Raw genomic sequence first — 27016 nt, forward strand, 5'->3', positions numbered from 1 at the left:
CTTCTTAAATGCAACTCGCAGCCATTTGATGCTCTTTTTGATGAAATGGAATCGGCTGGCTGAAGAGAGACACTAAACACGGGTAGTCAGGTTTTACACAGAGCAGTTGATATCTCATTTTTGTAATAAAAATTGCCATGGCTCCCAGGATTATTCATATTCATAAGAAGCCACCTTGTCAAAACAAATAAATAAAAAGAAATCTTTTGACTTGATAAGGCTTTATGCTCATTTACATCATATTGTCAATAGGGCTCATATATGTGAAAAGTTACTCACATTAAATGCTGAAGAAGAAAAGCTAATAAACACTTGAACTAAACTTGCTTTCATGTGTCATATTTATCTCAAAGCAAAGTGGTTCTTCTAGTTATTTGTTGTGTTTATTTAAGCATCATTTGAGATCATGGTGGTTGTCTGTCATGAAGGTCAGAAGGAAGCTACAGGAGATGAATGTCATATGTAGGTTTCTCTCTCTCTATATATATTAGTAAAAAGCATGTCCTCCTAGGACGGTACCATTCCAGAATGCTAGGGAACAGCATGACCAAAATCTACATCAAAATAACTCCTCTCCATTTGCAAGCTAGCAAATTGGGAAGAGAAGTTCTAGCCTAGCCTTGTCTGTAATCTGCTGGCTTTCTGTGTGGATAGTTTGTTAGTTTTTAATGGAGGGGAGAATTCAAATACCAGATTACATGCTTTTATTAATTTTAACATTTTAAAACTTTATTTATCTGGCCTTATTTATCTTTTCACCTAAATTTTAAAAAAGAGGTTCCAAAACATTTTGGGCCACATATCCAGTTGGCAAATAATCCAATTTAATCTCTCCTTTCCATGAGCGTCCACCCTCTCTCACATGTGAGCTAGCCTTTCTTCCTGGCAGTCATATTTTCTCTTAGGCAATTTAATTTCTATATTTATACCCCAGCTTTCCTCCAAGGAGCTCAAGGTGGCATATATGGTTCTCTGCTTTCACATTTTATCCTCGGCAGCTTGTGAGGTAGGTAAAGCCAAGAGATTGTGATTGGCCCAAGGTTACTGAAGGAACTTCATGGCTGCATGGTGATTTGAAGTCGGGTCCCTCCAGTCCTAGCCTGGCACTCTAACCACTACACTACATTGTCTTTGATCTGAGCCCCAGCTGCCTATCACATAATTCTGTCATTTGATCCTCACAATAATGCTTTTTAAAAATTGTTGTATTATATAATTGTATCGTGATTTTAAATTGTACACTGCTCTGAGTGGTACCTGTGTAGTGGAAGGTTGGGGGGGAGAAAGTTTTTTTACACAGATGTCATGGGCTGATTGGACACAGAGGAATGGTGGGAGGAACCAGCTGGGGAACCATGAAGGGAAGAAGAATCAGCACCCGGGGAGTGGTAGCGGGACAATGGTGAGTGGTCAGAGGAAGAAGAGGAAGACTTGAGGAGGAAGTGAGCTGGGAAAGCCTGTGGTTGAAACATTAGCTGTCAACTTTCGGATTTGAAAATAAGGGATCAGCAGCCTCACCTGTCCTGGGGACAGTCTACGGTATATCTAACAATCCAGGATAGCAGTGGGAAACGGTGCTGGAATAAGGGAATTTCCAGCAAAAAAAAGGGGAAAGTTGACAGCTATGGGTTGAAAGAAGTCCAGAATCGGAGGCAGAAGCTGAAGCAGGAGGGGTGGGTGAGGGAGGCCAAGAGGCAGAAATGAGTCAGGCTGGTGCAGAGTCATGGGTGCCCCGTTGAACACAATTACTTACTTCTGCCCCATCCTCATTTCTGCTTCTTGAGAGAGGGGATGCGTGCAAAAGTCTCCAGGTGGGTGGGTGAGATGCAGATACAAACATTCTTCCCTAGGCTTGCTATTAAGAAACTTGGATCTTGGGTAGGTGGTGGGTGGGAAGGAATAATTGCCATTTACCCTTCTTTTCCTTGAATACTCCCTGACAAGCATTTTAGAAGCGTCCTTTATGTCATGGAAGAAAAGGCTGTAGAATCAACCAACTGCAATAGGTAATGTAAACAACAGTACTTAACTGGCCAGCTAAGGCTGTTGCCATAACAAGGGAATAGGTATGGCTGGTTTCCCATTATAGATTTTGCCCTCAGATACACAGCATCACAAGTTCGGAAGAGACCCACAAATATCATCCAGACTCACCCCCCCACCAAACCCATAATAATGCTTTATCTCACTGAGGATACACTGCTCCTCCAATTTGATTTGGTCTTTCATGTAAAAACAGTGGGGAAGATCCAGCTAAGTCATACGCGGAGTGCACAAATTGAAATTAATATGTAGACTTTGGCTTCCAAACAGGTCTTGCTTTTTTGCTCCCCTTCCAGACTCCTCAAGGTTCTCAGAAAGGTGTTTGCTGTGGAACACTCAGCCTGACATCTAAGCTATCCCAGCAAGCTTCCAACACAGCAAGGTTGGCATATTAGTCCACCATTGCAATGTTTTGAAAGTATTTGTCACAGTTAGGGATCTATTTACTGTTATTATGGAAATCTGCACAGTTTACAGACAAATGCTTAAACTTTATATGGAACCACAAAGGAACCAATTTTCCCTTGATAAGAGTTTGTCATTTATATTAACATTACTGAAAAATATGCATGAGCAAGTGTGTTTTGTGTTTACATCCCTCTCAGAGCATTTAGTGTGTGTTAGCTCAGAGTTCTCCAAGAACAGCAGGCTGACAGGAGTCATTTTTGAAGTCATAAATCTTGGCTCTCTTCTGCTTAGATATTATCACCTCAGGCATTTCTTCAGCCATCACCACCAAATGTATTGTCAGGTTTTGAATACACTGGCAATGCTCTTTTCTCACAATGGACTGTGGGAGAAGCAAAGTAAAAGCAAGAGGACCAGTTCATCAAAATCTGTAATTTCCACAAAGCTCTTGAGCCATGGCAGCTGGGGTCCACTGGGGTGGAGGGCCCGGCCGCCAGGGCAGCTAACAGTAGTCAGAGGCAGATTTAGGCCTTGAAACATTGGAACCACAACAAGGAATTCTGCTGCAAGCAGGAGTAACCAGATTTGGCAACTGACTGAAACTGGGTGGGCATGCAACAGAGCCAGATCATCTCAACCAAAAACCCAAGACATTCACAGGCTTCTCAGTCTATCAAGAGGTATCACACACAAACATATATTAAATGATGGTTGTTCATCTGTCCTGACAACACATTCCAACACCTCTTTCCTCAGAAGTAAGCCACTGTGTTCAGGAGTCTTCCTTGCTCACGTGGCCTATGCATAACTCACTCTTCCATTTACACAAACAGGTCTCAGAAGTACTTTACTCTGCCTGTTTCATGTCCTTTGTAATGTATTTATAGCCTGTAATTTTTCACTGAGAAGCATCAACAAATGAATTATCTCATATTCTGCTTGAGGATGTACAGTCATACCTCGGTTTAAGTATTGGTTCGGTTTGAGTACTTTCAGTTTAAGTACTCCGTGGACCCGTCTGGAACGGATTAATCCACTTTCCATTACTTTCAATGGGAAAGTTCACTTAAGGTTAAGTACGGACTTCCAGAACCAATTACACTCATACTTTGTGTTAAGTATGCTTCAGGTTGAGTACTCCGCGGACCCGTCTGAACGGATTAATCCACTTTCCATTACTTTCAATGGGAAAGTTTGCTTCAGGTTAAGTACACTTCAGTTTAAGTACTCCGCGGACCGTCTGGAACAGATTAATCCACTTTCCATTACTTTCAATGGGAAAGTTCGCTTCAGGTTAAGTACGCTTCAGGTTAAGTACAGACTTCTGGAACCAATTGTGTACTTAAACCGAGGTACCACTATATTTGGAAGGACCAGCTTCCACACAAAGAGCAGAGTGCAGGGTCCAAGAGTTGGCCATTTTGTCTGTTTTATGGGTCTCATGCACATCAGAGTAAACATTGCTCTGCCTAAAGCTACTTCATATTCCTTGTCTCCCGTCTCCCACTCAATAGAAGAGAATAGAAGAATACATACACATGCACATACGCACTTTTCTCTTTTTCATTCCCCCTTCTCCCTGCAAAGCAGCAAACAGGTACAAGAGGCTTTACTTATTATCTTTCAGAATGGAAGATCATTCTTTGCCTAAAGGGCATGCAATGCAGAAGCTCCTAGGACTAGGACAAAGCAAACTCAGGGAAAGAAGGCACGAAAGACAAAATGTATGGGAGGAGGACAGGGCTGCTTTTGATGCCCCCTGTCCCGAACCCCTGGCCTACCTGTCAGTATTCCAGGTCCAAAGTCCAAGGGTCAATCCACAAAAGCAAAGTCTAAAGGTCAGGAAACACAGTCCAGGGTCAATCCAAGTAGCCATGTCTGAAGTCCAGCAGTCAGGATACAGTCCAGAGTCAAACCCGAAGCACAGTCCCATAGAAGTCCAGGTGCATCCAAGCCAAGGTCCAACATGGGCAGTTGAGCAAATAAAGCACCTCAGCTCTGCTTCCCTTTTGCCCTTTGCACACTGATTGCAGCACCTGCGCTTGATGAGGCACGTGACCCTCACCTGTTCCAAGCCAGCTGAGGAATCACATCTCTCCTGCCAGAGCTAGCGAGCTCCACCTGGCCAGCTAGGGAGCTGGGCTGTGGGCCCTTGCCTGCCTCAGCCTCCTTGAGCTTGCCTTGTTAATGGAGACAGGGGCCGCTCTGGCTCTGGCTCCTGCTCCTCTGGTTCCTGTGCACTGATCCCCACCCCTTCGCCATCCTCTGTCAGCCTGTCAGTACTTCCGTCGTCATCCCCTTCTTGCTCTGGTGTGTCCCAGTCCCGGCTACACCCGCCTCCTTAGGATCCTTTCCTCTTCCCCCTTCCTGTCTTCCTGCCAGTTCCATGACATGCCCACCCACCCACTTGAGTTGCCTGATGCAGCTGAGCTCTACTCCCCGCTCTCAAGTTATTAGAGAATTGCTTTTTCTTCAGGGATTGACCATTGTTTTTTAGTACCAGGTCTGACTTAAAGACGCACACACTTCCCCCTTCCCCTTCTGGAATGAAACACATGCATATGCACATACCCTGCAAAATCAGAACATTGATGTTGAGTGCTTTCCTTATTGGGACAAATATATTTTTGGGAATGGAGCAGTTTTGCCAGAAAGCAGAGCATGGGCATAGGTGCCCCCTCCTCCCTGATCAAGTAAAACAGTAGAAATACTTAACTAACTGGCCAATCACATTGGTTCTGCCCCCTTAACAAAAAATTCTGGCTATGCCCATGAAGCAGAGGTGGGGAACCTCAGGCCTGGGAGCCAAATGTGTTGTTCCAGGCCTCTCTACTTGTCTCTTAAGATTCTCTCCAAGACACACTCCTCTTCAGGCACCTGCCTCTCCCACCAGCCTTGCTTCACATCCTTCTTGAGTGTTATTTGCCTTGCTGGGATGTGATGGCCCTTGTTTCCCTGGGTGGAGGATATAGAGAGGGGTATGTCGACTATAGAAAGGTAAAATTTACATGTATTTCTCCATCCACTTTTGCTTCTGGCCCTTCTCACCAGTGGCATACGGCCCCTGAAAGATTGTCCAGAAGGAAATGTGGCCCTCAGTCTGAAACCCCCCCCCCCACCTCTACCCCTGCCAGGAAGTCTTGCAGTGCAGAAGCTCCAATGAATGGGCCTGACCAAATTGGGGGGGGGCGCTCTGAGAAATAACAGGAAAGAAGAAATCAGGGGAGAGATAACATGGAAAGGGGAGGGGCTTCTCTACTTCCTTACCAATGACTGGTCATGCTGCTCACTCATTATCTTTTTTTGCACTAGGTCTAAATTTAAATCAAAAGCACAAGGAAGGTGCTGCAAAGCAGCAACAAGAAATTGTGCTGCTTTGAATCCCCTGTGTTGGGAGAGGTGCTTGTTCCTTCCCATCCTCCTCTTATGGGCCTGATTGGCTGGGGTCATTCTACACCAACGTCCTACAGAGCAGCCAAATGATATGTTTTGAGTTGTTCTCAAGAGGGGCAAGAGGGGACAAAAGGCAGAGCACCGAGTCTGGACACCCTGCAATGGAAGCAATTCCCATAAGGTTTCTAAAGTCTGCAGCCACCCATGAGCATGTCACAGATGCAGGGGAGATGTATGTGCAGCAAAGCTTTTTTCTGTGCTGCTGAAGGAGAGAATCCAGGAGATCATTGTGAACTTCACTTGGTAAGTTCCGAGGCAGCACCAGCTATAATCCTAACGGACAAAATGCAAACCAGTTACTTGACACATGTACACCTGAGAATATATTTAATGTTCTTTACAGTATCTAGTCGGACAAATCCATCGCATTCATTCATTTTTGATGGAAATGAAGGCACCAAGCAGTTAACTGGGGGTCACCTTGTAGAATAAGGTGCCAGTTAGGCAATGAATAAAAAGTAATCTTCTTCTGGAATTCTTTTAATGTGCTGCTGTATGTTGACAATTGTGGACATGAAAGATAACACACATTAAAACATGTATCTGATTATACTTGCCATGTGCTCCCCTATTAACGTTCCAAAATGAAATGCAAACTTTCATTGTGCTTCTCCTAATAAGTATCTTCTTAAACTCATTCATCAGCTTCAGAAGCTCTCCCATAGCTCTGCAGAATGGAAAACAAAGTGAAAGGAAGTTAACTGATGAAGTTCGCTCTATTTACATCCCCTTTAATTCCTATACTGGACCACCTATCCTTCTGCCATACAGACAAATATGTACAATATGTACATTGTACAATATGTACATTGTACAATATGTACAATGTACAATGGAAGGCAGCAGAAATTTATAAAACTGAGAATATTCTTCTTAATAGTCATCCCATGTCTATGTCAGCCTTAAAGGAAAAAAAAACTGGAAATATACCACATGCATGGATTCAGTTAATTCAGAAATCTCTGAATTCCAAAGGCTCAGTATCCAATATTTACAAATTACTAATAAGCTAGGTTATGGTTCCTCCCAGGGCCTTAGAATATAATGGGAGGGTGATCTTAAATGTCAGATTGATTAACATGAATGGGATCAAATTTGGATAAATGCTTCACTAAAAACTGAATCATATAGGATTCAATAATCCACTCTAAAAAAATACTTAGGTGGTATTGGACTCCAGAACACCTTTTCAAAATGAATAAAATATCTCTCTACTACGCTGCCAAGGCCGTAATACTACTGGCACTTATATGCATATGTGGTGAGAATGTGAAGTTTTATATAGTTTTTGGATAAAGGATTTTACCACTATCTCTCAAATAATAGATAAATCACTAACACCAGATTCAGTCTTGGCCTTGCTTTCATGGAAAGCAATGCAAATTCCAGATAATCTTATAAGACATTGGTCTTTTTTTCATCAGCAGCAGCCAGAACATAAATAGCAAGTCAATGGAAAGCTTGTTCATCTCCCATGGTTGATTATTGGTTTGGTAGAGTCTCGGATATAGCTCTCCCTGAGCGTCTCACCTATCAAAGAAAAGTAACCAGGGGAGACTTCAAATCAGATCATTTTTATGCTATTTGGCTTAATTTCTGACATATGTCAATATAATAGAGATGGAACATAGATCCCCCAAAAGTTCATACATTTGTGGAGACGATATATTTTAGAAGATTAGGATAAAGTGATTTCTCAATGCCTTGGACTGTGATTATAAAAGAAGTATTGAATGAATCTTTCCTTTCCTTCTCCTTTCCTTCTCCTCCCTTCTAGTTTTCCTCCTGCCTCATTTGTATCAGTATGTTTGATGTTGTTTGTATTTTGTCTTTACTTTAAAAATTAATAAAGTTTCTTTAAAAAAGTTAACTGGTTAACGTTGAATTGTAAATGCATTTCTAATATAGCTTTATTCATTCCATTAGGAATAAAGTATCTGGATAGGATAAAACAAAAATGCATAATAAAAACATATCCATGATTGGGTTAAAACTATTTTTACTGACATCCATATAAGATGTAGAATCCACAGCATATACAGATGTGAACAGAATGGATATCTGGCATATAGTTAAAAAAAATTACCAGACAATGTCTGAAGCAGGAGTGGATCCAAGTACACGTTCAACCTTTTCTTCTGTCTTGCCACCTGAAACACACATCAGTACTTGAGATGCTTCACTTGCTACAGAGATTACAGGCGGAAGTTTCACTTGCTGGAATAGAGTGCAGAGTGGCTCTACTTGAGACCTCTCCTAGTCCCAGGTCATCGCTGCTTTCTACACATGCTACAAAGCCCTACTCAGGCATTGTTTCCTTGCATATAAACAGTCACAGGAAGGTCAGTGGAGGCACAATGCCCAGCCATGCCTCATGTTATCCCTGCCCCCCTTGCAGCCTTCCACGAGGATGGGGGTCTGAAGCAGAACCACCTCCTAGATGTGAAGGCTCCCCACATGACTTTGAAACACATGTGCACAATCAGTGTTCTAAGTTGTGCGGGGAGCTTCCAAGAGTAGAGGGAGGCTCCTTGCTTTACACCCTCACTCTCAAACCCATGGAGAGCTGTATAGGGGCCCGAGGTGATGCAATAAAGGGGATCGGGCTTGGCAGCACACCTCCATTCTTCCTCATGCAAGCCTATGCATTTGAGAAAACAGAAAGCAGTAAAAGCACTATTGTGACCAGTTCAGCCAAGGGGAGTGGGGACCAATTTTTCTGCAAACTCCCCCCCCCCCGGTTCATCAGGTGTTTCTGCTGCCATGTGCAGATTTGATCAGCGATTGTATTTAATCAGCATGCCAGCATCACTTACTCCCAGTGATACCTACCATGCTAACACTGCATGCTCTGGCATCAACCACTTCATTTATACACAATGCCAAGCATGTGAAAACATTGCACAGGGTAATGGTTCTTTCAAAACCACTCCCAGCATTTTTAAACTAGGGATAACATTTCATGTGAACTGCAGGCACTGTGGTCAAATGTTCTGTGCATTTTTTGAGACTAGGGTGGTTCATTAGCTGTAAAAAAGGCTTTAAGCAGTTAACACATCTACATTTTCGTCAGTTAATTGATTCATTTATCAGTTAGATACCAACAGATCTGTCTACCACCAGACTTCCACTAAAGGTGACTTTAAGACATATTGAAGGAAACACAATATAACACTCCATTTAATAAACAGTAAGTTTCTCCTTAAGAAGGAAAGTCCTTGTAGATAGTTTCCTTTTAATTCCCTACTATAACAGCACACCAGAGCTTTATTAAAGTGTCTTAAAAAATAAGCAAGCATTCAGCTTTGCCAATTAAATTTTGTGCTCAGTGATTAAAATTGGTCCCTACAATCTAACCAACCAAAGCATTACTTGATTAATCCACCAACTAAAGCTTGCAGCTCTGTTTCACAAACATGCTCTGGAATTTCCCAGTAGTTTCTTCCTATAAGTAAGATGTCTGTAATGACAGTAGCTTCTTAAAAACACACAGTGAACTGCCTTTCTCTGCTGAGCTATATCTCAGTGCTGTGGGCTCCATTTGGAATGTAGAACTGACTGGTCTTCTTTCATCTTAGACATAGAGTTGCAGTCTCCCAACTCAAGCAACCTAATTTTATTTAGACATAAGAGAGACAAAGAAGCAGATATTCCAGGCAAGGAGTCTTCTACCACAGCTGCATGGTTCAGAAGAACCCAGAGTTATTGAGACAACAGCCTCCTTAACTGAGAAATTGAGATATTAAAAAAAATGTACAGTAATTGCAAATTGACCACATTGTAGAGTGCCAGAGTTTGATTAGTGTTACAACTTTGATCTATGCACCACAGGAACAAGTCTGATGGGCATTGCCATGGGACCTTAATTTTAGGATTAATCAAAGTGTTGGTTATTCATTGTACACTCACCATAAACTGAAACTTTCTGTGTATTGAAAATAACTCAGAGCTGACTTTCTGTAGCAGCCTATTTTGCTGAAACATCTGAAGCCCATGCAACATAGAATTATGTCATGCGTTCAAGTTATGCTAACCACAGTATTCAATATTATGTTATTAATCCAGATGCACATACTATACACTAGTGTTCCCCAATCTGGTGCCCTCCAGATGTTTCAGACTACAACTCCCATCAGCCTCAGATGTTATGGCTAGTGGTCAGGGATGATGGGAGTTGTAGCCTGAAACATCTGGAGGGCACCAGGTTGAAGAAGGCTGCTAGAGGCCCCATCTACATAATATCTAGTTTTAGCAAGGACCTCATTAGCAGCCCAGCAATTAGCTTGGAAATATATGTACCCTTGGCTAATCGGTATCAGTATTAGAGAAGCATTGAACCTTTTGTATGGGAAGGAAAGTTATGCACAACTTAAGAGTTAATTGTGACACCTTCTAAAAAAGTATGGGCAGAGCTCCTTTGAAGCCTGTGGAGAAGCAGTCATTTAAAAAGCAAGGAAGCAGTAATTTATAAAGCTGCCTTCCTTTCCCTATTAGTTTTCCATTACCCCCTCATTTTTGTGAGCGACTTCTGGTGTATTCAGATAGAGTAAATAGGCAATAACAAATGATGGGAGTTAATGCTACAGAGCTGAACTATTTACATAAACTTAAGCAACAATATTCAGTCCGATTTCTCCTTCTTGTGCAATGCTGTAAAAATATGACCCTTCCTCTCTGCATCCTCAGTGAAAACTGGTTCAAGTTCCAGTTAACTCCCATTTCCCTGGCTTTCTGATGCCACTCCTTGGTCTTCTCACTAGCTTTGCTCAAAATTCTGTCACCGTTTGTTACTCAGGCCATGTGGTCGCTGTTAAACCCATTCCCTGTGACGCTGACAACTGGATCCAGCATGACTTCCTCATTCCTACCTTCAAAGCCCTGCCTTGCTTTACTCTTCCTTTACTCCAGCTTCTTATTCTGATATATCTGTGCCTGTGACCTTCTCTTTTCCAGGCTTCCCATCCAAAGGTTTCCTGCTCCCTTAAATGCCAGTGTTTTCACTCCTGCTACTCCCATTTGCTTGCAACTCCCCCACAGAAACCTAGGATTGTCACCTCTCTCTTCTCCTGAAAACCCCTCCTAAAAGAATGTATTTTCTGTGATGCCTTTGACACATCCTCATCTTCTACTGAAACAAAGCATATGAGTAATGGACACACGTTCTTCCCTGTTTCAGCCTTCATCTCATGTTTCCTCTCTTCTCCTCTTGTTACCCATAAAGTGCCATGATACAGTCATGAGTCTCACAGAATCAAACAGTTGGAACGGACTACAAGGCTCATCTAGTCCAACCCTCTGCAATGCAAATATTTTTCCCAACATGGGGCTTGAACCCACAACTCTGAGATTAAGGGCATTATGCTCTACCAACTGAGCTATCTGGTTAACAATAGTATCTCTTTAACTTTGTAGGTTTATTGCTAATTAATGGTCGATCGTTATGTTGCTTTAAGACAGGGGTAGCCAACATGGTGCCCTCCAGAGGTTGCTGAACTACAATGCCTTCATGGGCCATGCTAGCAGGGGCTGATGGGCGTTGTAGTTCAACATCAGGCGGCCTACCATGTTGGCTATCCCATGCTTTAAGATAACCAGCAGTTGAACACTGAACTAGCACTTCTCTCCCTCCCCTGCTTCTTTGCCCACTATTTTTTTTTCCAGGTCCAACATTTCAATCCACTAGACAAATATAAAAACTGAAAGTTCAAGATCTTTGGAAAATTTAAGCCATTATGTATTTATGGTACTCTGGATATTCACAAAATTATATGCACAAGTTTCTCACACTGAAGCAGTTTCAAAGGAAATTAAACCAATAACTGAGCCAATTTTTATTGTGCTTGTTATGCTATATTTTAAATATTTGAGTATAGCACACATAAAATAAAACTCAGGTAGTATTGCTTAGACTTGCAAGATTTTCATGTTCATTTTCTGTAATTCCATTTGTTGCCGTCTGCACTATATTATTTGTTGACGTGTGAGTTATCACTTCAATAAGTGTAAGTGTAAACCACATACATGCTATTTCTATAGTAACATACATTTGATAAAATCTGACCAGGATCTGACAGGATATGCAGTCTCTTCGATTTGGCATATTTCAAATGACAAGAAACATTTCCTTATTCTGCTCTGAAGTTTATTTGAATTTTCAAACAGTCATGCTTTTGCATTTTAGCAAAACAGAATAAAAATCACTGTGGGAAATTGCCATAATTAGACATGGGTATAACCTCTCTGAAGTTCTCCTAGCACAGTAGGGTTTTTGCACAGTTTCCATGTATTTCCATGGAGATGGTGCAGGAAAATCTCATGGAATAATCTTAATATCTGTTTTTAACCAGTATTAACAGCACAGTTATTAATTGCTGCTGATTTTAACTATTATCAGAAGTAAACCTCTGGAAACAGTGGTGGTTTTATCTGGTAGTTTTATTAAGATCCAGATGAATGAATATGTAAAATTTGGCTATGCAAACCATTTTTATCTAGCACATTCCATTAAAAAGAAGAGTGAGAGTATGCAATAAACTGCATATAAGGGTTGTGTCAAAGTTTACAGAATAGGACCCTTGGTAGCTAGAATAACATTTCCACAACAAATCAAAGGTATTGTTCTCAATTTACATGAATATACAGTAGCCATTACCTTAAATTTAAGCCTCACAATGAGTGTCAAAACCACTGTGGAGATATGAAAGCCATATTGTATCAGTGCAGTCTGCAGAGATTTTTTTTCTTGCAGCTTTGCTGTGCTGAAATATATGTTGCACTTGAAAGCTAAAGGGATTACTTTTGAATAGTCACCACAAAGGTTGATTATATTCGTATATCATTTAGCTAGACCCTGCAGGCTATTATTCCATTAGCTGTGCTTGTCCACTTCTGCCCTGTCAAAAAGTTGATCATGTAATGTGAAAAGGCCAGTCAGTCTGTTAAACTATGAGAAGTGCTTCAGAAAAGCACAAGAATACTCTATTTAAAAATAATTATAACCCTATTCAGGTGGCAGTCCTAAGTGTATTTATTTAGAGACAAGCTACACAGAGCGACTGGGTTTATGGTTGGGCTGGAGAGTCTAGCAAAGATAAGTACCAGGCAAAGCACAGTGGTACTTTGGGTTACATACACCTCGGGTTACAAACACTTCAGGTTACAGACTCCGCTAACCCGGAAGTAGTACTGTGGTGTCTTTATTCTTTTAGGAGGGATCAAAGGGGTCTTACAAGGAATAATAGAACATACCGCGTTTCTCCAAAAATAAGGTGTTTCTCCGAAAATAAGACACTGTCTTATATTTATTTTTCCTCAAAAACACACACAGTATGGCTTATTTTCAGGGGATGTCTTGTTTTTTTTCCTCCTCCTCCTGCTGCGACCGGCATTGCTGCTGCACCTATCACTATGTCTTATTTTCAGGGTATGGCTTATATTCCTTGAACGCTTAAAAATCCTGCTATGGCTTATTTTATGACTACGTCTTAAAACAGAGTAAACAGGGTATCTCAATCTGGACAAGCCAGATTGAATTGTCTATTGTCTTAAGGGGCTCACACAGGTCTGTAACCAGTTTCCTGCTGTGTAAAGAGGGAATGCATTCTGTTATATAAAGAAACTTGCTCGTGCGAGTTAGGAAGGATATTAATAATCAATATATTATCTCCTGCCACCCTCAACATTCCCACAAGATAGAGCACAGGGGGCTGCTGGAGGAGGGAAATCACCCCCACATCCTACCCTATATGGTTCAGAAGTACCACATGATCCTCCAGAGAGGCTATTTTTGGGAGCATAGGAGGATACAGAGTATAGGAGGGAGAGGAAAACTTCCATGAACCTCCTTAAGCCTTTCAGATTTATTGCTGCATAAACATTTTTCACTAGGGCCTACTGTCCGATGAGAAATTTCTAAAATAACCAACTACCGTAGAGAATGATTCTTATCACCATCAGGTATGTTAGGAGTCATCTGCAAATGAATACAAAACATATCTCTCATCTTCCATTCCCTTTTATATCACATTTTATATTACAAATTGTAATTTTTGTGCTGAACTTTCTTTGTACTTAAAGTCGGTGCTGATTAGTTTGCACAGGAGAAGACAAAACAACTGCATTATCTTAGCTCTCTTACTGTTCAGATATATCTAGATAAAATAAAGTACTAAATAGAAGACTCGGTGCTTCTTCCAGAAGACTTAAGGCAGAGAATCCTCTGCTTTTATTATTCAAAGTTGTTTAATGTAGATTGTAAAGATGTTTTATTTGGGTCTCTTTGAAGCAATGTATTATACAGAGCCATGAACGAGTCTTTATGAGCACAAGTGGGAGTCCTAAATGAACAGCGTTTGGAATGTTTGACTTTGAATAGGTGGGTTTATATGAGCAGAAGGCTTGATTGTTGGGGCCCAGTTTATGAATTAGAAGGAGGATTTATTTTATACACCTTGAAATGGGAAGTCAAATCTTTTGGGATCCCGGTAAGCACAATTTTTGAGCCGAGATAGAAAACCTAATGGAAATCTCTTCTTCTGCCACTATTACTATCTATTTATTGAAAACAGTTTCATTCAAACTTCTTCATGAAACTATTGCGGCTGTCAGGGGCAACTCGACTTGAAGTTTGAACATCTTTCTGGCCCTGAAAAGTAAAAAGGCTTAAAGGCTCCAGAATAGTGTATTCTCTCTAATTTGCGTAATGTGGTAAAATGTGTGTATGGATTTGTAACTAAGGAGGGAAGGTGTCTTCGCAAAATTCAGTTTAGGGTGAATTAAAAGGCAAAGCTCCCAGGTAATCGAGACTTTTATCTAGCATTAAATTGCTGGGTTATGTTTCTTAAGCAAAGATATGGAATGTATTTGCACCTGATGAAGAACCATGGGCTCGGTGATATCCCTTTTCCATGAAGAAGGTGTAGATTCAATCCCCAGCATCTTTAGGTAAGACTGGGAATGTCCCATCTGAAACCCTGGAGAGCTGCTGCCAGTATGTCAGTATGGATCTGGACGGGCCAACGGTTTGGCTTGGTGGGAGGCAGCTTCCTCTGTTCCTATTACAATTATTTATATCCTGCCTCTTTTAGAATGCGAATCCTTCCGAGGCAGCTTACAAATGACATCAATGCTCATTTTAAAACAAGACAAAACAGTACCAACCTATAGCAAGTCATAAGACTTTTTTCTCAGGTTGGTTGGTTGTAGTTGATTCAGCAGTGGGAGAAGGACAGGCCAACTGGAACAGGCTGTGATGACTTAGGTTTTTATATTAAAAAATCCACGACAAATTTATGAAGAATAAGGCTACTAGGCATGCTGAATATGCACCATCTCCATCTGTCAGGGACTGGGCAGAGGAGGCATGGTGGAGACCGCCTCCCCAGCCTGACCCTTCCAGAGAAGAAGAAGACAGCTCAGAATTACAACAGGGGTTTGAGGGAGATCACAGCTCAGAGGAAGATGAGGGGGAAAGTTGGGAAAGAATGGGAGAGGAGGAGGAGGAGGAGGAGGCAGAGCCGGAGCAGCTGGCTGACACATTATCAGTAGAAAGCATTCCTTACCCACAATCTCCCAGAACCCAGCGAGCCTTAAAAATAGGAGAGCAAAGGGCTCAGAAGCAAAAGGCCCTCAGTGGCAGCCGTAGAAGGGGTGACGAATGAGGAAGTGGGAGAGAAGGGGAGGGGAGATTTACTCGGAGCAATGCCATTATTCCGAGAGGCCACATTCCCAAGCCTCTCTCTGTGAATACTGAATACAAGCCAATGGTGAGGACTTTCCCTTGTCTTGTCCATTCCTGCCAACCTGCTGTGGGTGTTGGTTCCTCTGCTGCCTGGCACCATCTCTCATGTCCCAAGTGCAGGATTCTCATAGACATCTGGTCAGCAACTGTGAGAACAGGAAGCTGGACAAGATGGGCCTTTGGTCTGATCCAGCAGGGCTCTTCCTAGGTTCCTGATCTGCATATTAGCAGTAGTGGTTCTTTTTGTGTGTGTGCAGATCAGCAGAGATTTGTCTTTTCTGGAAATGCTTAAGGTTCATTCATTACAGAGGCCTCTTCTCACATCTGTCTGCCTCAGAAGGCCTGTGTCTTCCTTTGCTAATCAACAGTAACAAAATATTAGTAAGAATGGACAGTGTCAGTCTGAAGCTAGAAACCTTTGTTTTGGCAATTCTGACAATATTTTGCCTAGTTGCTTACAGACCGTGTGCCATCTGAGTTATTTAGAGATCACACCAAGTTTCCTCCTTGAAACTGGCTTTTCAAGATCTTAGCAAGAGGTATTTTATGAGGGTACTGAAACTGAAGCCAGCAAAGCAGAGAAAATCCAGGAATGCATCTGCAACAAAATGGGATGCCAGGGAGATTTTCTGTAAGGCTAGAGTTTTGCTTTAAAGCTTTTAAAGGAGCATTAGCCTTGAGTGCATCCCTTCAGGGTAAGGAAGTGTGGGGAAAGCGGGTTGAAGATTCTGATGCTTTCAGAGTACAGGTAGAGTTCCTGTCACTGAACCTTACAGAAGAGCTGGTTTTCCTGCAGGTAAACTCTTCAGGGAGAAAAAAGTCACCCTTTGAAGCCATCTAGTTGTTCCAGTGGTATCTGTGCATCTTTGCACAGGGCAGAATCATTTTCCTAGTAGTGGCAATTAGCTCTGTCTCTTAATATGGACAGGGAATATAAATGAATGTGCAAGCATCCATTTAGGAAGAGGAAAGAAAAAGCATTTCCTGCAAAACCTTTTCTTCTTCTTCTTCTTCTTCTTCTTCTTCTTCTTCTTCTTCTTCTTCTTCTTCTTCTTCTTCTTCTTCTTCTTCTTCTTCTTCTTCTTCTTCTTCTTCTTCTTCTTCTTCTTCTTCTTCTTCTTCTTCTTCTTCTTCTTCGCTTATTGTGCAAGGGAAATAATGTTTGAGAGTTGTGGAATCAGCTGGTATGGAAATGGAGGGCATATCAATATAAAAAGTGGTGGCCCAGAGCTAGTCACTGGGTTCATGACCGTATCCTGACCCCATAGTGCCATTTCAGAAACTCAGTGCACAAGGGGACAGCAGGGTCATGTCCTGCAGCAATTGGAGTTTTTCTTTTTCTTTTCTGACTGTAGACTTCAGTTTTGTAGTTACTCATTTCTGTAGTTACCCATTCACCTAGGAGGAAATAACAACTCTTTCTGCATTAACAGCTTGCCACCCTCTCATTTCAAGCTGTTTTGCAACTCCCGGCATATGCAGGTGGGTTATATCTATATATAAAAAAATGTAAAAGGGGCCTGCGCATTTCCGTCACTCTTACACCGAAACCGCTTGACCAATTACATTCAAATTTGGACACGACGTCAAATGCGAATGCCTGAGTGACATCATATCCATTACAAAGACAGATGTGACACCTACACAAGGTCACACACAAAAAAACAAGGTCATTTGGAACTCTGAAATCATACAGCCGGGGAAGCTGGGAATTAGAACCCAGAAGCTAACAGTTCCTTTTCCAAGGGTGGGGGCCAAGGTATGGAGATACAGGGGGGAGGGGCCAACACTTCCCGGGGACAACAGAGGGAAGGGTATCCTAACGAATCACATGGATGAGCCGGGGGGTTGGGGGAAGGAGGGGGTGGGATAGTTCATGGGTTGGGACATGGTGGGGGAAATCACAGGGATAAACCAAAACAACGTGTGGCCGGGCCAGCTAGTATTTCTATATTTATTTACAAGACTGCTTTAATTCTCCAGGTTTGTGCCACCAACCTATTGGTCTATTCGATTTGCAATACCCAGACAAATAAACAGTGCAATCTTACACATCAGAGGTAGACCTGAATACGTTCAACGAGACCGACTTCCAAAGAAGTGTGTACAGGATTGCAGCCTACATAATGCACTGTGGTATACATTGGTACCTTGGTTTTCAAACATAATCCGTTCTGGAAGTCCGTTCGACTTCCAAAATGTTCAAAAACCAAGGCGTGGCTTCTGATTGGCACAGGCCAATAGCCAATAGTGTAACAACAGCCAACAGCCGCATCGGATGTTCAGCTTCCAAAAAACATTCGAAAACTGGAACACTTACTTCCGCGTTTTTGGCATTTGGGAGCCGAAATGTTTGAGTACCAAGGTGTTTGAGAACCAAGGTTCCACTGTATATGTAAACTGTAGGTACAGTCTCTTACACCTTCTTCATGTCAGGAACCATTTGGGTTAGGTCAGGAACCCTAGCTCACAGTCAAAAGTGTGAGGTCTGCTCTGAATGGTGTTTCCCAAACCAGACTGCTTGCAGCTCATATATCCTAAAAGGCTGACAAATAAATTTAGTCCTGGACCTATATTCAAGGCACTGAATTACCAGTGACAGCAACTGAACAGGTTATTTTGCAAGCAACACCTGCACACTTAAAATGCAGAGTGCTTTACTGCTCACAGATGTCCCTTTGCACTAAGTTCTGGTAATTGTTCTAGCTCACAACCAGACTTACGAGCCCTGCATTGTCTATAACATTTTCTTATACAAAGGCTATGCTTGGCAGGTATAAAGGAATACCGTGTTTCCCACATTTTAAGACACCGTCTTATTGCTTTTTTCCCTCAAAAAACCACAGGGTGGCTTATTTTTGGTGGCATGTCTTATTTTTTTTACGTTATTACAGTTTTTACAGCACCTTAAGGTCTTCTTGGCCGGGCCAGGCTGCTGGCTCGGGGCACTGCTGGGCACTGCGCGCCATGCTGCTGGGCTGTCTGAGCGCTGCTGGGCGCTTTGAGCAGCTGGGCGCTCCGCGCGCTCCAGCAGCCGTTTCCAGGCGGCGGGACGGCGACGGCGAGGCCGCTGGCTCTGGCGCTGAGCTCCGGGGCTGCTCGGCGCTCCGCGCGCTCCAGCAGCCGTTTCCGGGCGGCGGAGCGGCGGCGGCCGGGTGGAGGCGAGGCCGCTGGCTCTGGCCCTCAGCTCCGGGGCTGCTGGGCGCTCCGCGCGCTCCAGCAGCCATTTCCGGGTGGCGGGGCGGCGGCGGCTGGATGGAGCTGAGGCCGCTTGCTCTGGCGCTCGGCTCCGGGGCTGCTGGGCGCTCCGTGCGCTCCAGCAGCCGTTTCCGGGCGGCGGGACGGCGGCGGCTGGATGGAGCTGAGGCCGCTTGCTCTGGCGCTCGGCTCCGGGGCTGCTGGGCACTCCGCGCGCTCCAGCAGCTGTTTCCGGGCGGCGGGGCGGCGGCGGCCGGATGGAGGCGAGGCCGCTGGCTCTGGCGCTCGGCTCCGGGGCTGCTGGGCGCTCCGCGCGCTCCAGCAGCCATTTCCGGGTGGCGGGGCGGCGGCGGCTGGATGGAGCTGAGGCCGCTTGCTCTGGCGCTCGGCTCCGGGGCTGCTGGGCGCTCCGTGCGCTCCAGCAGCCGTTTCCGCGCGGCGGGACGGTGTCGGCTGGATGGAGCTGAGGCCGCTTGCTCTGGCGCTCGGCTCCGGGGCTGCTGGGCGCTCCGCGCGCTCCAGCAGCCGGTTCCAGGCGGCGGAACAGCAGGCCTCCTCGGCCAGGCAGAGGCAGGGCCGCTGGCTCCGGTGCTCCTGGGTGCTCCAAGCTGCTGGGCTAGAAACTAGAAACTGGGCTAGAAGCAACAGAGGCCCGGCCGCTGGCTCAGCTCTCCGCCCGCGCTGCTGCAGGCATGGAGATACACTATGTCTTATTTTCGGGGTATGGCTTATCTTTCGCAAATGCTTAAAATTGCTGCCCTGGCTTACTTTATGACTACGTATTAAAAAGGGGGAAACACGGTATTATCTATACGTCATGCAAAACAGGATGATAGAAAGCTAGCAAGCTAGAAAAGGATCATATGACCAAAATCTGGTTTGGTGTAGCGAACTGCTTGCTACCGTTCAGTTTAATTCTTAATCTTTGCTTCTCTATTTAATTTCTGCCTACTTTAGAGACCTGCTGTAATGCAGCAGTTAAAAAAAAATATATCCACATGTACTCATGATCCTCCCCAAAGACCACTAACTTGACACGTAGGCCATGACAGCTAAGCTTTGACTAGCAGGAAACCTAATCCAGGGTTTCCATCATGTCAGTTGTTGCCTTTATTTCATTACACTTTGACTCAGCTCCTAGTGGATTCAGCTTCATAAAGTCTGTAAAAAGAGGAAAAGAAAGCAATTTATTCATGTTTCACAAGAGCTCACGGAAGACCAGAAATTTCTCTAAAAATGCAAATCATTTTGTGCCACGTAAGTGGGACTGGGCAGCTAAAGCTCTTGGAGGAAGGTTCTTTCCCAGGGCTAATGTTTTTATACTCAGTGATAGAATAAATCGATTCCTCTATTATACCATCTCCTTCGCTCTCTTTATTTCCTAAAAGAACGTAATCCAAGGCACTAAAGAAACATTCTTCACCACTTGTTAATTTTGTTATTAATCCCCAATATGTCAAAAAATAAACACCACAAATACATGTAGAAAAAAAGATCAATATGGAGCCCTGCAACATCAGGTTAGCAAAGGGAGATTAACTAGGAATCCAAGATGTAAAATACTGACGTGCAAAAACTAAGCCCTTACTTATGTAATAGGACTGTATATACAAGCACAACATAAACCAGGAAGAAACAATTATAGGCGAGACACATTATACTTGTATTGCTTTAAAAACAACCTTTCAAGTTCTTATTTATGGAGAAAGTTGAAGTATTTAATGTCAGTCTATGTTGCATGTCAAAAGACCAGTCACCCTTGCTAACATGCCACAGATAGGCTTTTAATAATACATGTAATAAAAATTACACTTATCAAGTATAAAGCAGGTCATAAAAATAAAGCAACATTCATAAAAGCCAGAAAATTATAAAGTATTGTTATCACTTGTCCCTACTGCTCAAGGGAGGGCCGCTTGAAATATAATTCACATCTAACAGCAGTCATGACCAAAATAGCTTGGATATCAGTTCTTGCCAAGTTAACACTCTCTTCCCCAGTTAACACACACACACCAGCACACTCAGGACTTTATGTGAAGTCTGCAACTTGGTCCTCACATCCTTCACTCTGGAGTCTTTCAAAATATAAATGGAGTCACATGGATTGTTACCCCAACCTTCCCTGCTTTAACTCTCAGCCCCAAAGGTGATCCTAAAGAGGTAGGTTTTACAGAGTTTCCGGGAGGTGCTTCGGCTTCGACTTGGGAGAGTCTGTAGTGGGAGGGAGTACTGTAAGTGAGCAACCACTATAAACACCCTTTTTGTGTCACTGCTTTCTAAACGCAGAAAATAAGAAGTGCCTTGTTGGATCAGACAAAGACTTTGTCATTTTACCAGAGGACAACCAGAGATGCAACAGCAGGAGGCAGCAATGCTTCTACCAGTTGCTGGAAACTACAGCAGGGGAGGGCGCTCTTGTGCTCTATTCCTGCCTGCTGGTTGACCACTGTGGGAAAAGGATACTGGACCAGATGGGCCCCTGGCCTGATCCAGCAGGCTCTTCTTAAGTTCTTCTGAGAAGCCCACAAGCAAGGCATGAGTGCAGTAGCACTATCCTGTTCATGATCCCCAACAACTTCCTTAAAGGCATCCTGAGACATGTGTTTCTTTTTGGGCAGGAATGGATGTTGTAGAATCATCTCATTAAACACTGTACAGAGATTTGGTCAGACAGGTACGCTTTGTGCATGCTCATGCCATTAATTCCTGACACTCATCATTTCTAATCATGACTATACGTTTTCCTTCTCAGTAAGCCAACTGATAAGAGACTTGTCTTTATACTTTTTTTAAAAAAGAGTCAGCCAACCCCAAGATCTAGAGACCTATTCTGCAACATGAGGGGACTGCTTGGAGTTTCACACTTCTATTGCTTTTCAAATTTCAAGTGTGTGGTCTCTAGAACTAAGAGGATTACAAAAAGGTAGGAGAAGAACAGAAAGAGGTAGAGAAAAATAATAATATTGGATGTGGCTGTAGAAGGGCCAGTCTGTCATCTTCAGAATTTTATGGAGTACTTCTCATTCCACCCTTTGCCCAACTTTTGGAATCTGCTGAACTTTTGATGTATAAAATATTTGTTTACGCAACACCTGCATTAGAGACCTGAATTTTAATTCTACATTTGTTTCAGCTTTAACCAGGGCATGTGATTTATATTCCATCATTAACATATTGCATCCAAGTTAAGTTCCGAATAATGTTCTGAGGAAATCCAAATGAAAAAGATTACTCAGGTATATTGCACTGACCTTATCTTTCAAATATCCGTGATATAATTTTTAAAACTGGTTGCTATTTCAGAAGTTATTTTCCCATTGTACAAATATATGGAAGTTATCTTCCAAAGCAGACTTTTCTCACTGCATGCATAATCAGTGCTGAAATAAGAGCAGCATGGAGTGTTCATAGATTATATTATCTGAGCATGGGGGTGGGTCAAAGTTGCCTTGTATTCCTTTGGGCTGGATCTGGGGACTGGACTGCAGGAGATTTTAGTTGAGTATTCCCCCTAAACAGGGTTGTTGGTTTTTTTTAAAAAAAAATACGTTCATGTCTGTTGCTCCCCTTTCACATACTTTAACTTTGGTGTAGTGTAGTATACATAATTTAAATAACCAGGGAATGTCTCTGGGCTTGAAACCACCTGCTGGCTTTTATTAGCTAATTAATGATGATTTATCTCAGTTACTAATTTGAGTAGAGCTGACTGCCTTCAGGATTTTTTAACGTTCTAAGGATTTTTATTATAAGTATGCTTACTGGATGGGCACTCTACTTTAAATACTTTAAAAAATATTTGCCTGCCAGTAGAAAAGGGTTTTTCCCCCCCATGCTAGTACAAATAAATTACCTTGCATTGTTTTCTATTTCAAATAATATATTCAGGTGGTTTGTTTATGTTGGTACACAATTTTATCTCTGTCTGGTTCCCTTTCATTCTCTTTCTCATATTAGGGATTATTTGCCTAGCTTCCAAACGGTGACCGTTTGAAAAATAGTACTGATCTCATACCCAGAAAGCTTAATCATTTTCACAAAAACTAATATAGCAGATTCATTTTAGCCAAACTTCTTTATCATGCTGGCCTGATTCCCATGGCCTTAAAGTGTGGATTTAATGGTGGTACAATCTCTGAGGTAGAAATATAATAGAACCCTCTCAGCCTATTGGATCTATGTAATTTCTCTTTTTCTCTTCTAGTCTCAGTGTCTCTTAAGGCAATCTGCTCTGAAGACAGCAAAGAAGGCTAGCCTTTCCTTTAACTGTGTTCCCATTGCTACTTATACTAAACAAAGAATCAAATCCCTAGATAAGTTATCCAGTAGACATCTGTTAAATACACAATCCTAGAGGGGAGTTTACTCTATTAACAGGTTTATTCTTTTGCTCCACAGTTAAGAGAATCTATTTCTGTGTTTTACATTGGTTTCTAGAACTGCACTGCATTAGAATACATTGATTACAGAATGTATTGGGGATGCCTTAAATTCTGATATATATATATATATATATATATATATATATATATATATATATATAGTCAATGCCAAGTACATTAACAACAATAACAATAGCATCCTATATATTCCTAGCGCTGTTTGCACCAACCCAACAATCAAAACAAGTGTGTGGAAGGAAGGATACAGTAGTGGAGAGAAATAGGTAAATGCAAAGGTAAGGCTAGAAAATGGGGGAGATAAATGAATAGGGTAAAGCACGCATATGCCACTTCATAAATACAGCAAATAGAAAGACTGTGGCATGGATTTCCATAGACAAAGCAAGCAATGAATTGTGCTGCTATGTATTGCACCTCTTCCATATACCTTTCTGCCATTTCTACTGATTCTCATTTCCACTCTCTCTTGAGAATGTGGTTCTCTCTCAGGTGTTTGATTTTCCAAACCTTCCAATATTCTTTGATGTGGCACCCTCTGATCTTTGTTCATTACTGCTATAGATCCCTAGCCGACCTCTCACCTATCACAGTTCCAAATTCACCCTCCTTCTCTATGGGCAGCAGACGCTGTGCCAGAAATGTTATTTACTCTTCCTGGATTAGTTCATTAATGAGCTCCAGCTATTTCAACTGATGTTTATTGCAACCATGCAACTTCCATGCACACTTCAATAAGTCACATGCACAGATCTCAGAACTCTTTTACAATTCATTAAAGTTATACAAGTGAAAAATACTTTGCCATTCTTTATTATTCGAACCAAGGTGTAACCAGTGTAACCATTCCCTGCTGCCCACCAAACAAAACTCAAACCAAAACCTTATGGAACTAACTTTATGCTGATCATCAAAATCCAACTTGAACAGAATTGGTTACAGAAACCCATACAAAAAGTCAATATTTTCAAGATTATTTCAAGGGAGGCAAGTTCCCAACACTGGAGACTGGAAGATTTCAGGTAGGGAAATCTTAAATTCTTAAAGCCAGCATGGGGAAGTTCTGGCCCTCCAGTTGTTGTTGGGCATAATTCCTCAGCACCAGCCATATTTGCTGGAACTGATGGAAGCTAGAGTCAAACAACATGTGGAGGGACACAGGTCGCCCATTCCTGCCTTCATACCCAGAAAAGCTCACAGTCTTCTGCACAAAAAGTTCATTATTCCCAATGTTCTCAATGGGACATATTGGAAAGTCTACCGATGTATTGGGATGGTGTATCAGAGGCTACATTTGGGAGCAGCATGTTTAGGTATTTGAGCAATAAGATAGCATCTACTGCAACAGCACAATACAGATGAGAGAAACAGATTTTTAGTGCAATTTTCTGCACTAAAAAAAAACCTGGCACTTTACAGAGTTGTCATCCAAAAGGAAAGCTCACTGAACTTAGCTGACTACTCCCTGAAGACCAGTTTGCATTTCATTTTACGTAAAGAGTGCTATAAAAATAAACTGCAGTGTGTTTTTTTTGGGGGGAAGGGGGGCGTAATTCAAGAGATTTGCTGCTTCTACTATGGTACCATGTTCTCCTAAATTTTCTCACTGACACACTAGTGAAACTCTGCAAATAATGATGGTGAAAATGCTTATAACCCAGTCAATTCCGGTTTTCAATAATTGTAAGATTTACACCATCTGATCATTCTGGGAGCAAACATGATTCTATTTGGTAGGATATATGTAAATTCAGCTTGCATTCTGCCAGAATATATTGGCTACAGCTGCAAAGCCTTGCTTCCCCTATCTGAGGTGACTTCAAGTGACTAAATCATCAATGGGGTGGAGAAATGAAAAATAAATGAAGTACTTTCACAACACACAACTGCTTTTTAAAGATGGGGACAATATTTGCACACCTCCTATGAAAGTTTTTTTTAAAGTCTTGGACTTAGGAATTCAGGAGAACAACTGAGCCATACCCACGCTGCCCCACCATCCACCAAGATAATGCAAAATAACCATTATAACAATAGTAAGAATTAATCCAGTACAAACATACCAATTACAACCACAACTGTATAAAAATGAGCAAAAGCCTGGGAGAATGGAAAAGTACTTCCTTGATGCCTGAAAGACAGAAGCAGAGGCGCTAGGTAAACCCCTCGGGGGATGGTATACAGATGCCACCACAGGAAAGGCCCTATGCCCTATTCTACTGACAAAATCTCTAAAGGTGATGCTGGTGGAAGTGGGTAAACTAGAGCAGTGCACGCGCATGCGTGTGTGTGCGCGCACACACACACACACAAAAATGCAACATTGTTGTAAATGACAAAAGGGACAAAAATATATCTGAAAATACCAGGTTGCATCTAATTAGGTCCCCCCATTTGCTCAAGGACCAATTAGCTCCATTTGCTTCCACAGTGGATCTTCTTCTTCTTCCTCCTCTCCCCCCCCACCCCCTCATGCTACCTAAATCTTTTCTGGGGATTTCCCAACCCTTACACAACACTGAGCTAGATGGTAACTGACTGGATTGGTTAATAAGAATGGATAGATTTTCTTTTCTTTTCTTTTACATTGAGCTTAGATATCACTTGCCTGCCAATGTGAATGGCATTGTTGTCAACTACAACACCTTTTGGTGCTTAATAATGATTTGCATGTTTAGACCTTTAAACCTCCCCCTTAAATAAATTCACACAAGACTCAAATTTTGGTTTGGTTTTTGGCAGAATTTAGGACCCAGGTGGCGTTGTGGTTAAACCACTGAGCCTGGGGCTTGCTGATCAGAAGGTCGGCGGTTCAAATCCCTGTGACGGGGTGAGCTCCCGTTGCTTGGTCCCAGCTCCTGCCAACCTAGCAGTTCAAAAGCACGTCAAAATGCAAGTAGATAAATAGGAACCGCTACAGCGGGAAGGTAAACGGCGTTTCCGTGTGCTGCTCTGGTTCACCAGAAGTGGCTTTGTCATGCTGGCCACATGACCTGGAAGCTGTACGCCGGCTCCCTCGGCCAATAATGCGAGATGAGCGCGCAACCCCAGAGTCGGTCACGACTGGACCTAATGGTCAGGGGTCCCTTTACCTTTAGGCCACAGCTTTATTGATTACAGCAAGTGAGTGGTTGCATAGGCTCTGGTTCGACTAGCTCCCTGCACCGTTGCAGGTAGCGCTGACCCAGGGCACTACCATAGGTACCATAGTTAACACCTGGAATGGCAGAATACCACCCAGATGTCCCCCTGGACTCAGGCATGGGCACAACCCCTCACAGGGTTGACCAAACCATTGAGTCCCTGGATTCCTTTAAGGGAATACCCTTTCACATTGGGATGGCGAGAGTGTTCCCCCATCCCTTTCACCTGAACTAGAGTCTATCCGCAACCTTACAAATTGTGACGATTTGCTACGTGGCAGGCGAAACCCAAATGGCACCAGCCAATCAGCCAAGTGGGGGAAATTCCTGCTGTGGTCCTGTCCCAACGACAGACGACACACGGCGGCATAGCAAGGTCAAGCGTGCAAGTCCTAAATATAGGGAGAGGTGGGCGGGTGTTCTCTGATGAGAGAAAGCTCAGGGTCACGTGCATTGGCATATATAGGTCCCTTGATCCATTTTGGCCAGTGTTCCCATTGGTCAGATTGAACCCAGCATCAAGGGACCTACCAATAGGGTGTTGTGGCTGACCAATCATACCCACCCACAACACAAGGGTTTGGCTGCCAGGTCTCACCCTCTTTGAGGGAGGACATGATGCATGATGT

General features: G+C 42.8%; 1 protein-coding gene across 1 annotated transcript in view; it reads right to left on the bottom strand.

The window, feature by feature from the left end:
• Window positions 1–1447: 1447 nt before the first annotated feature.
• TTC29 (tetratricopeptide repeat domain 29) overlaps window positions 1448–27016 on the bottom strand; it is a 111646-nt gene continuing 86077 nt past the window's right edge. Inside the window, exons 12-13 of the mRNA XM_035114020.2 lie at window positions 7991–8054; window positions 1448–6571 (exon numbers count right to left, since the gene is read on the bottom strand). Coding sequence (XP_034969911.1) covers window position 6571; window positions 7991–8054 — 65 coding nt within the window. The 3' untranslated portion in view covers window positions 1448–6570. The remainder of the gene's footprint in view (window positions 6572–7990; window positions 8055–27016) is intronic.

This window comes from Zootoca vivipara, chromosome 9 (genome assembly GCF_963506605.1).
Source record: "Zootoca vivipara chromosome 9, rZooViv1.1, whole genome shotgun sequence".
NCBI lineage: Eukaryota > Metazoa > Chordata > Lepidosauria > Squamata > Lacertidae > Zootoca > Zootoca vivipara.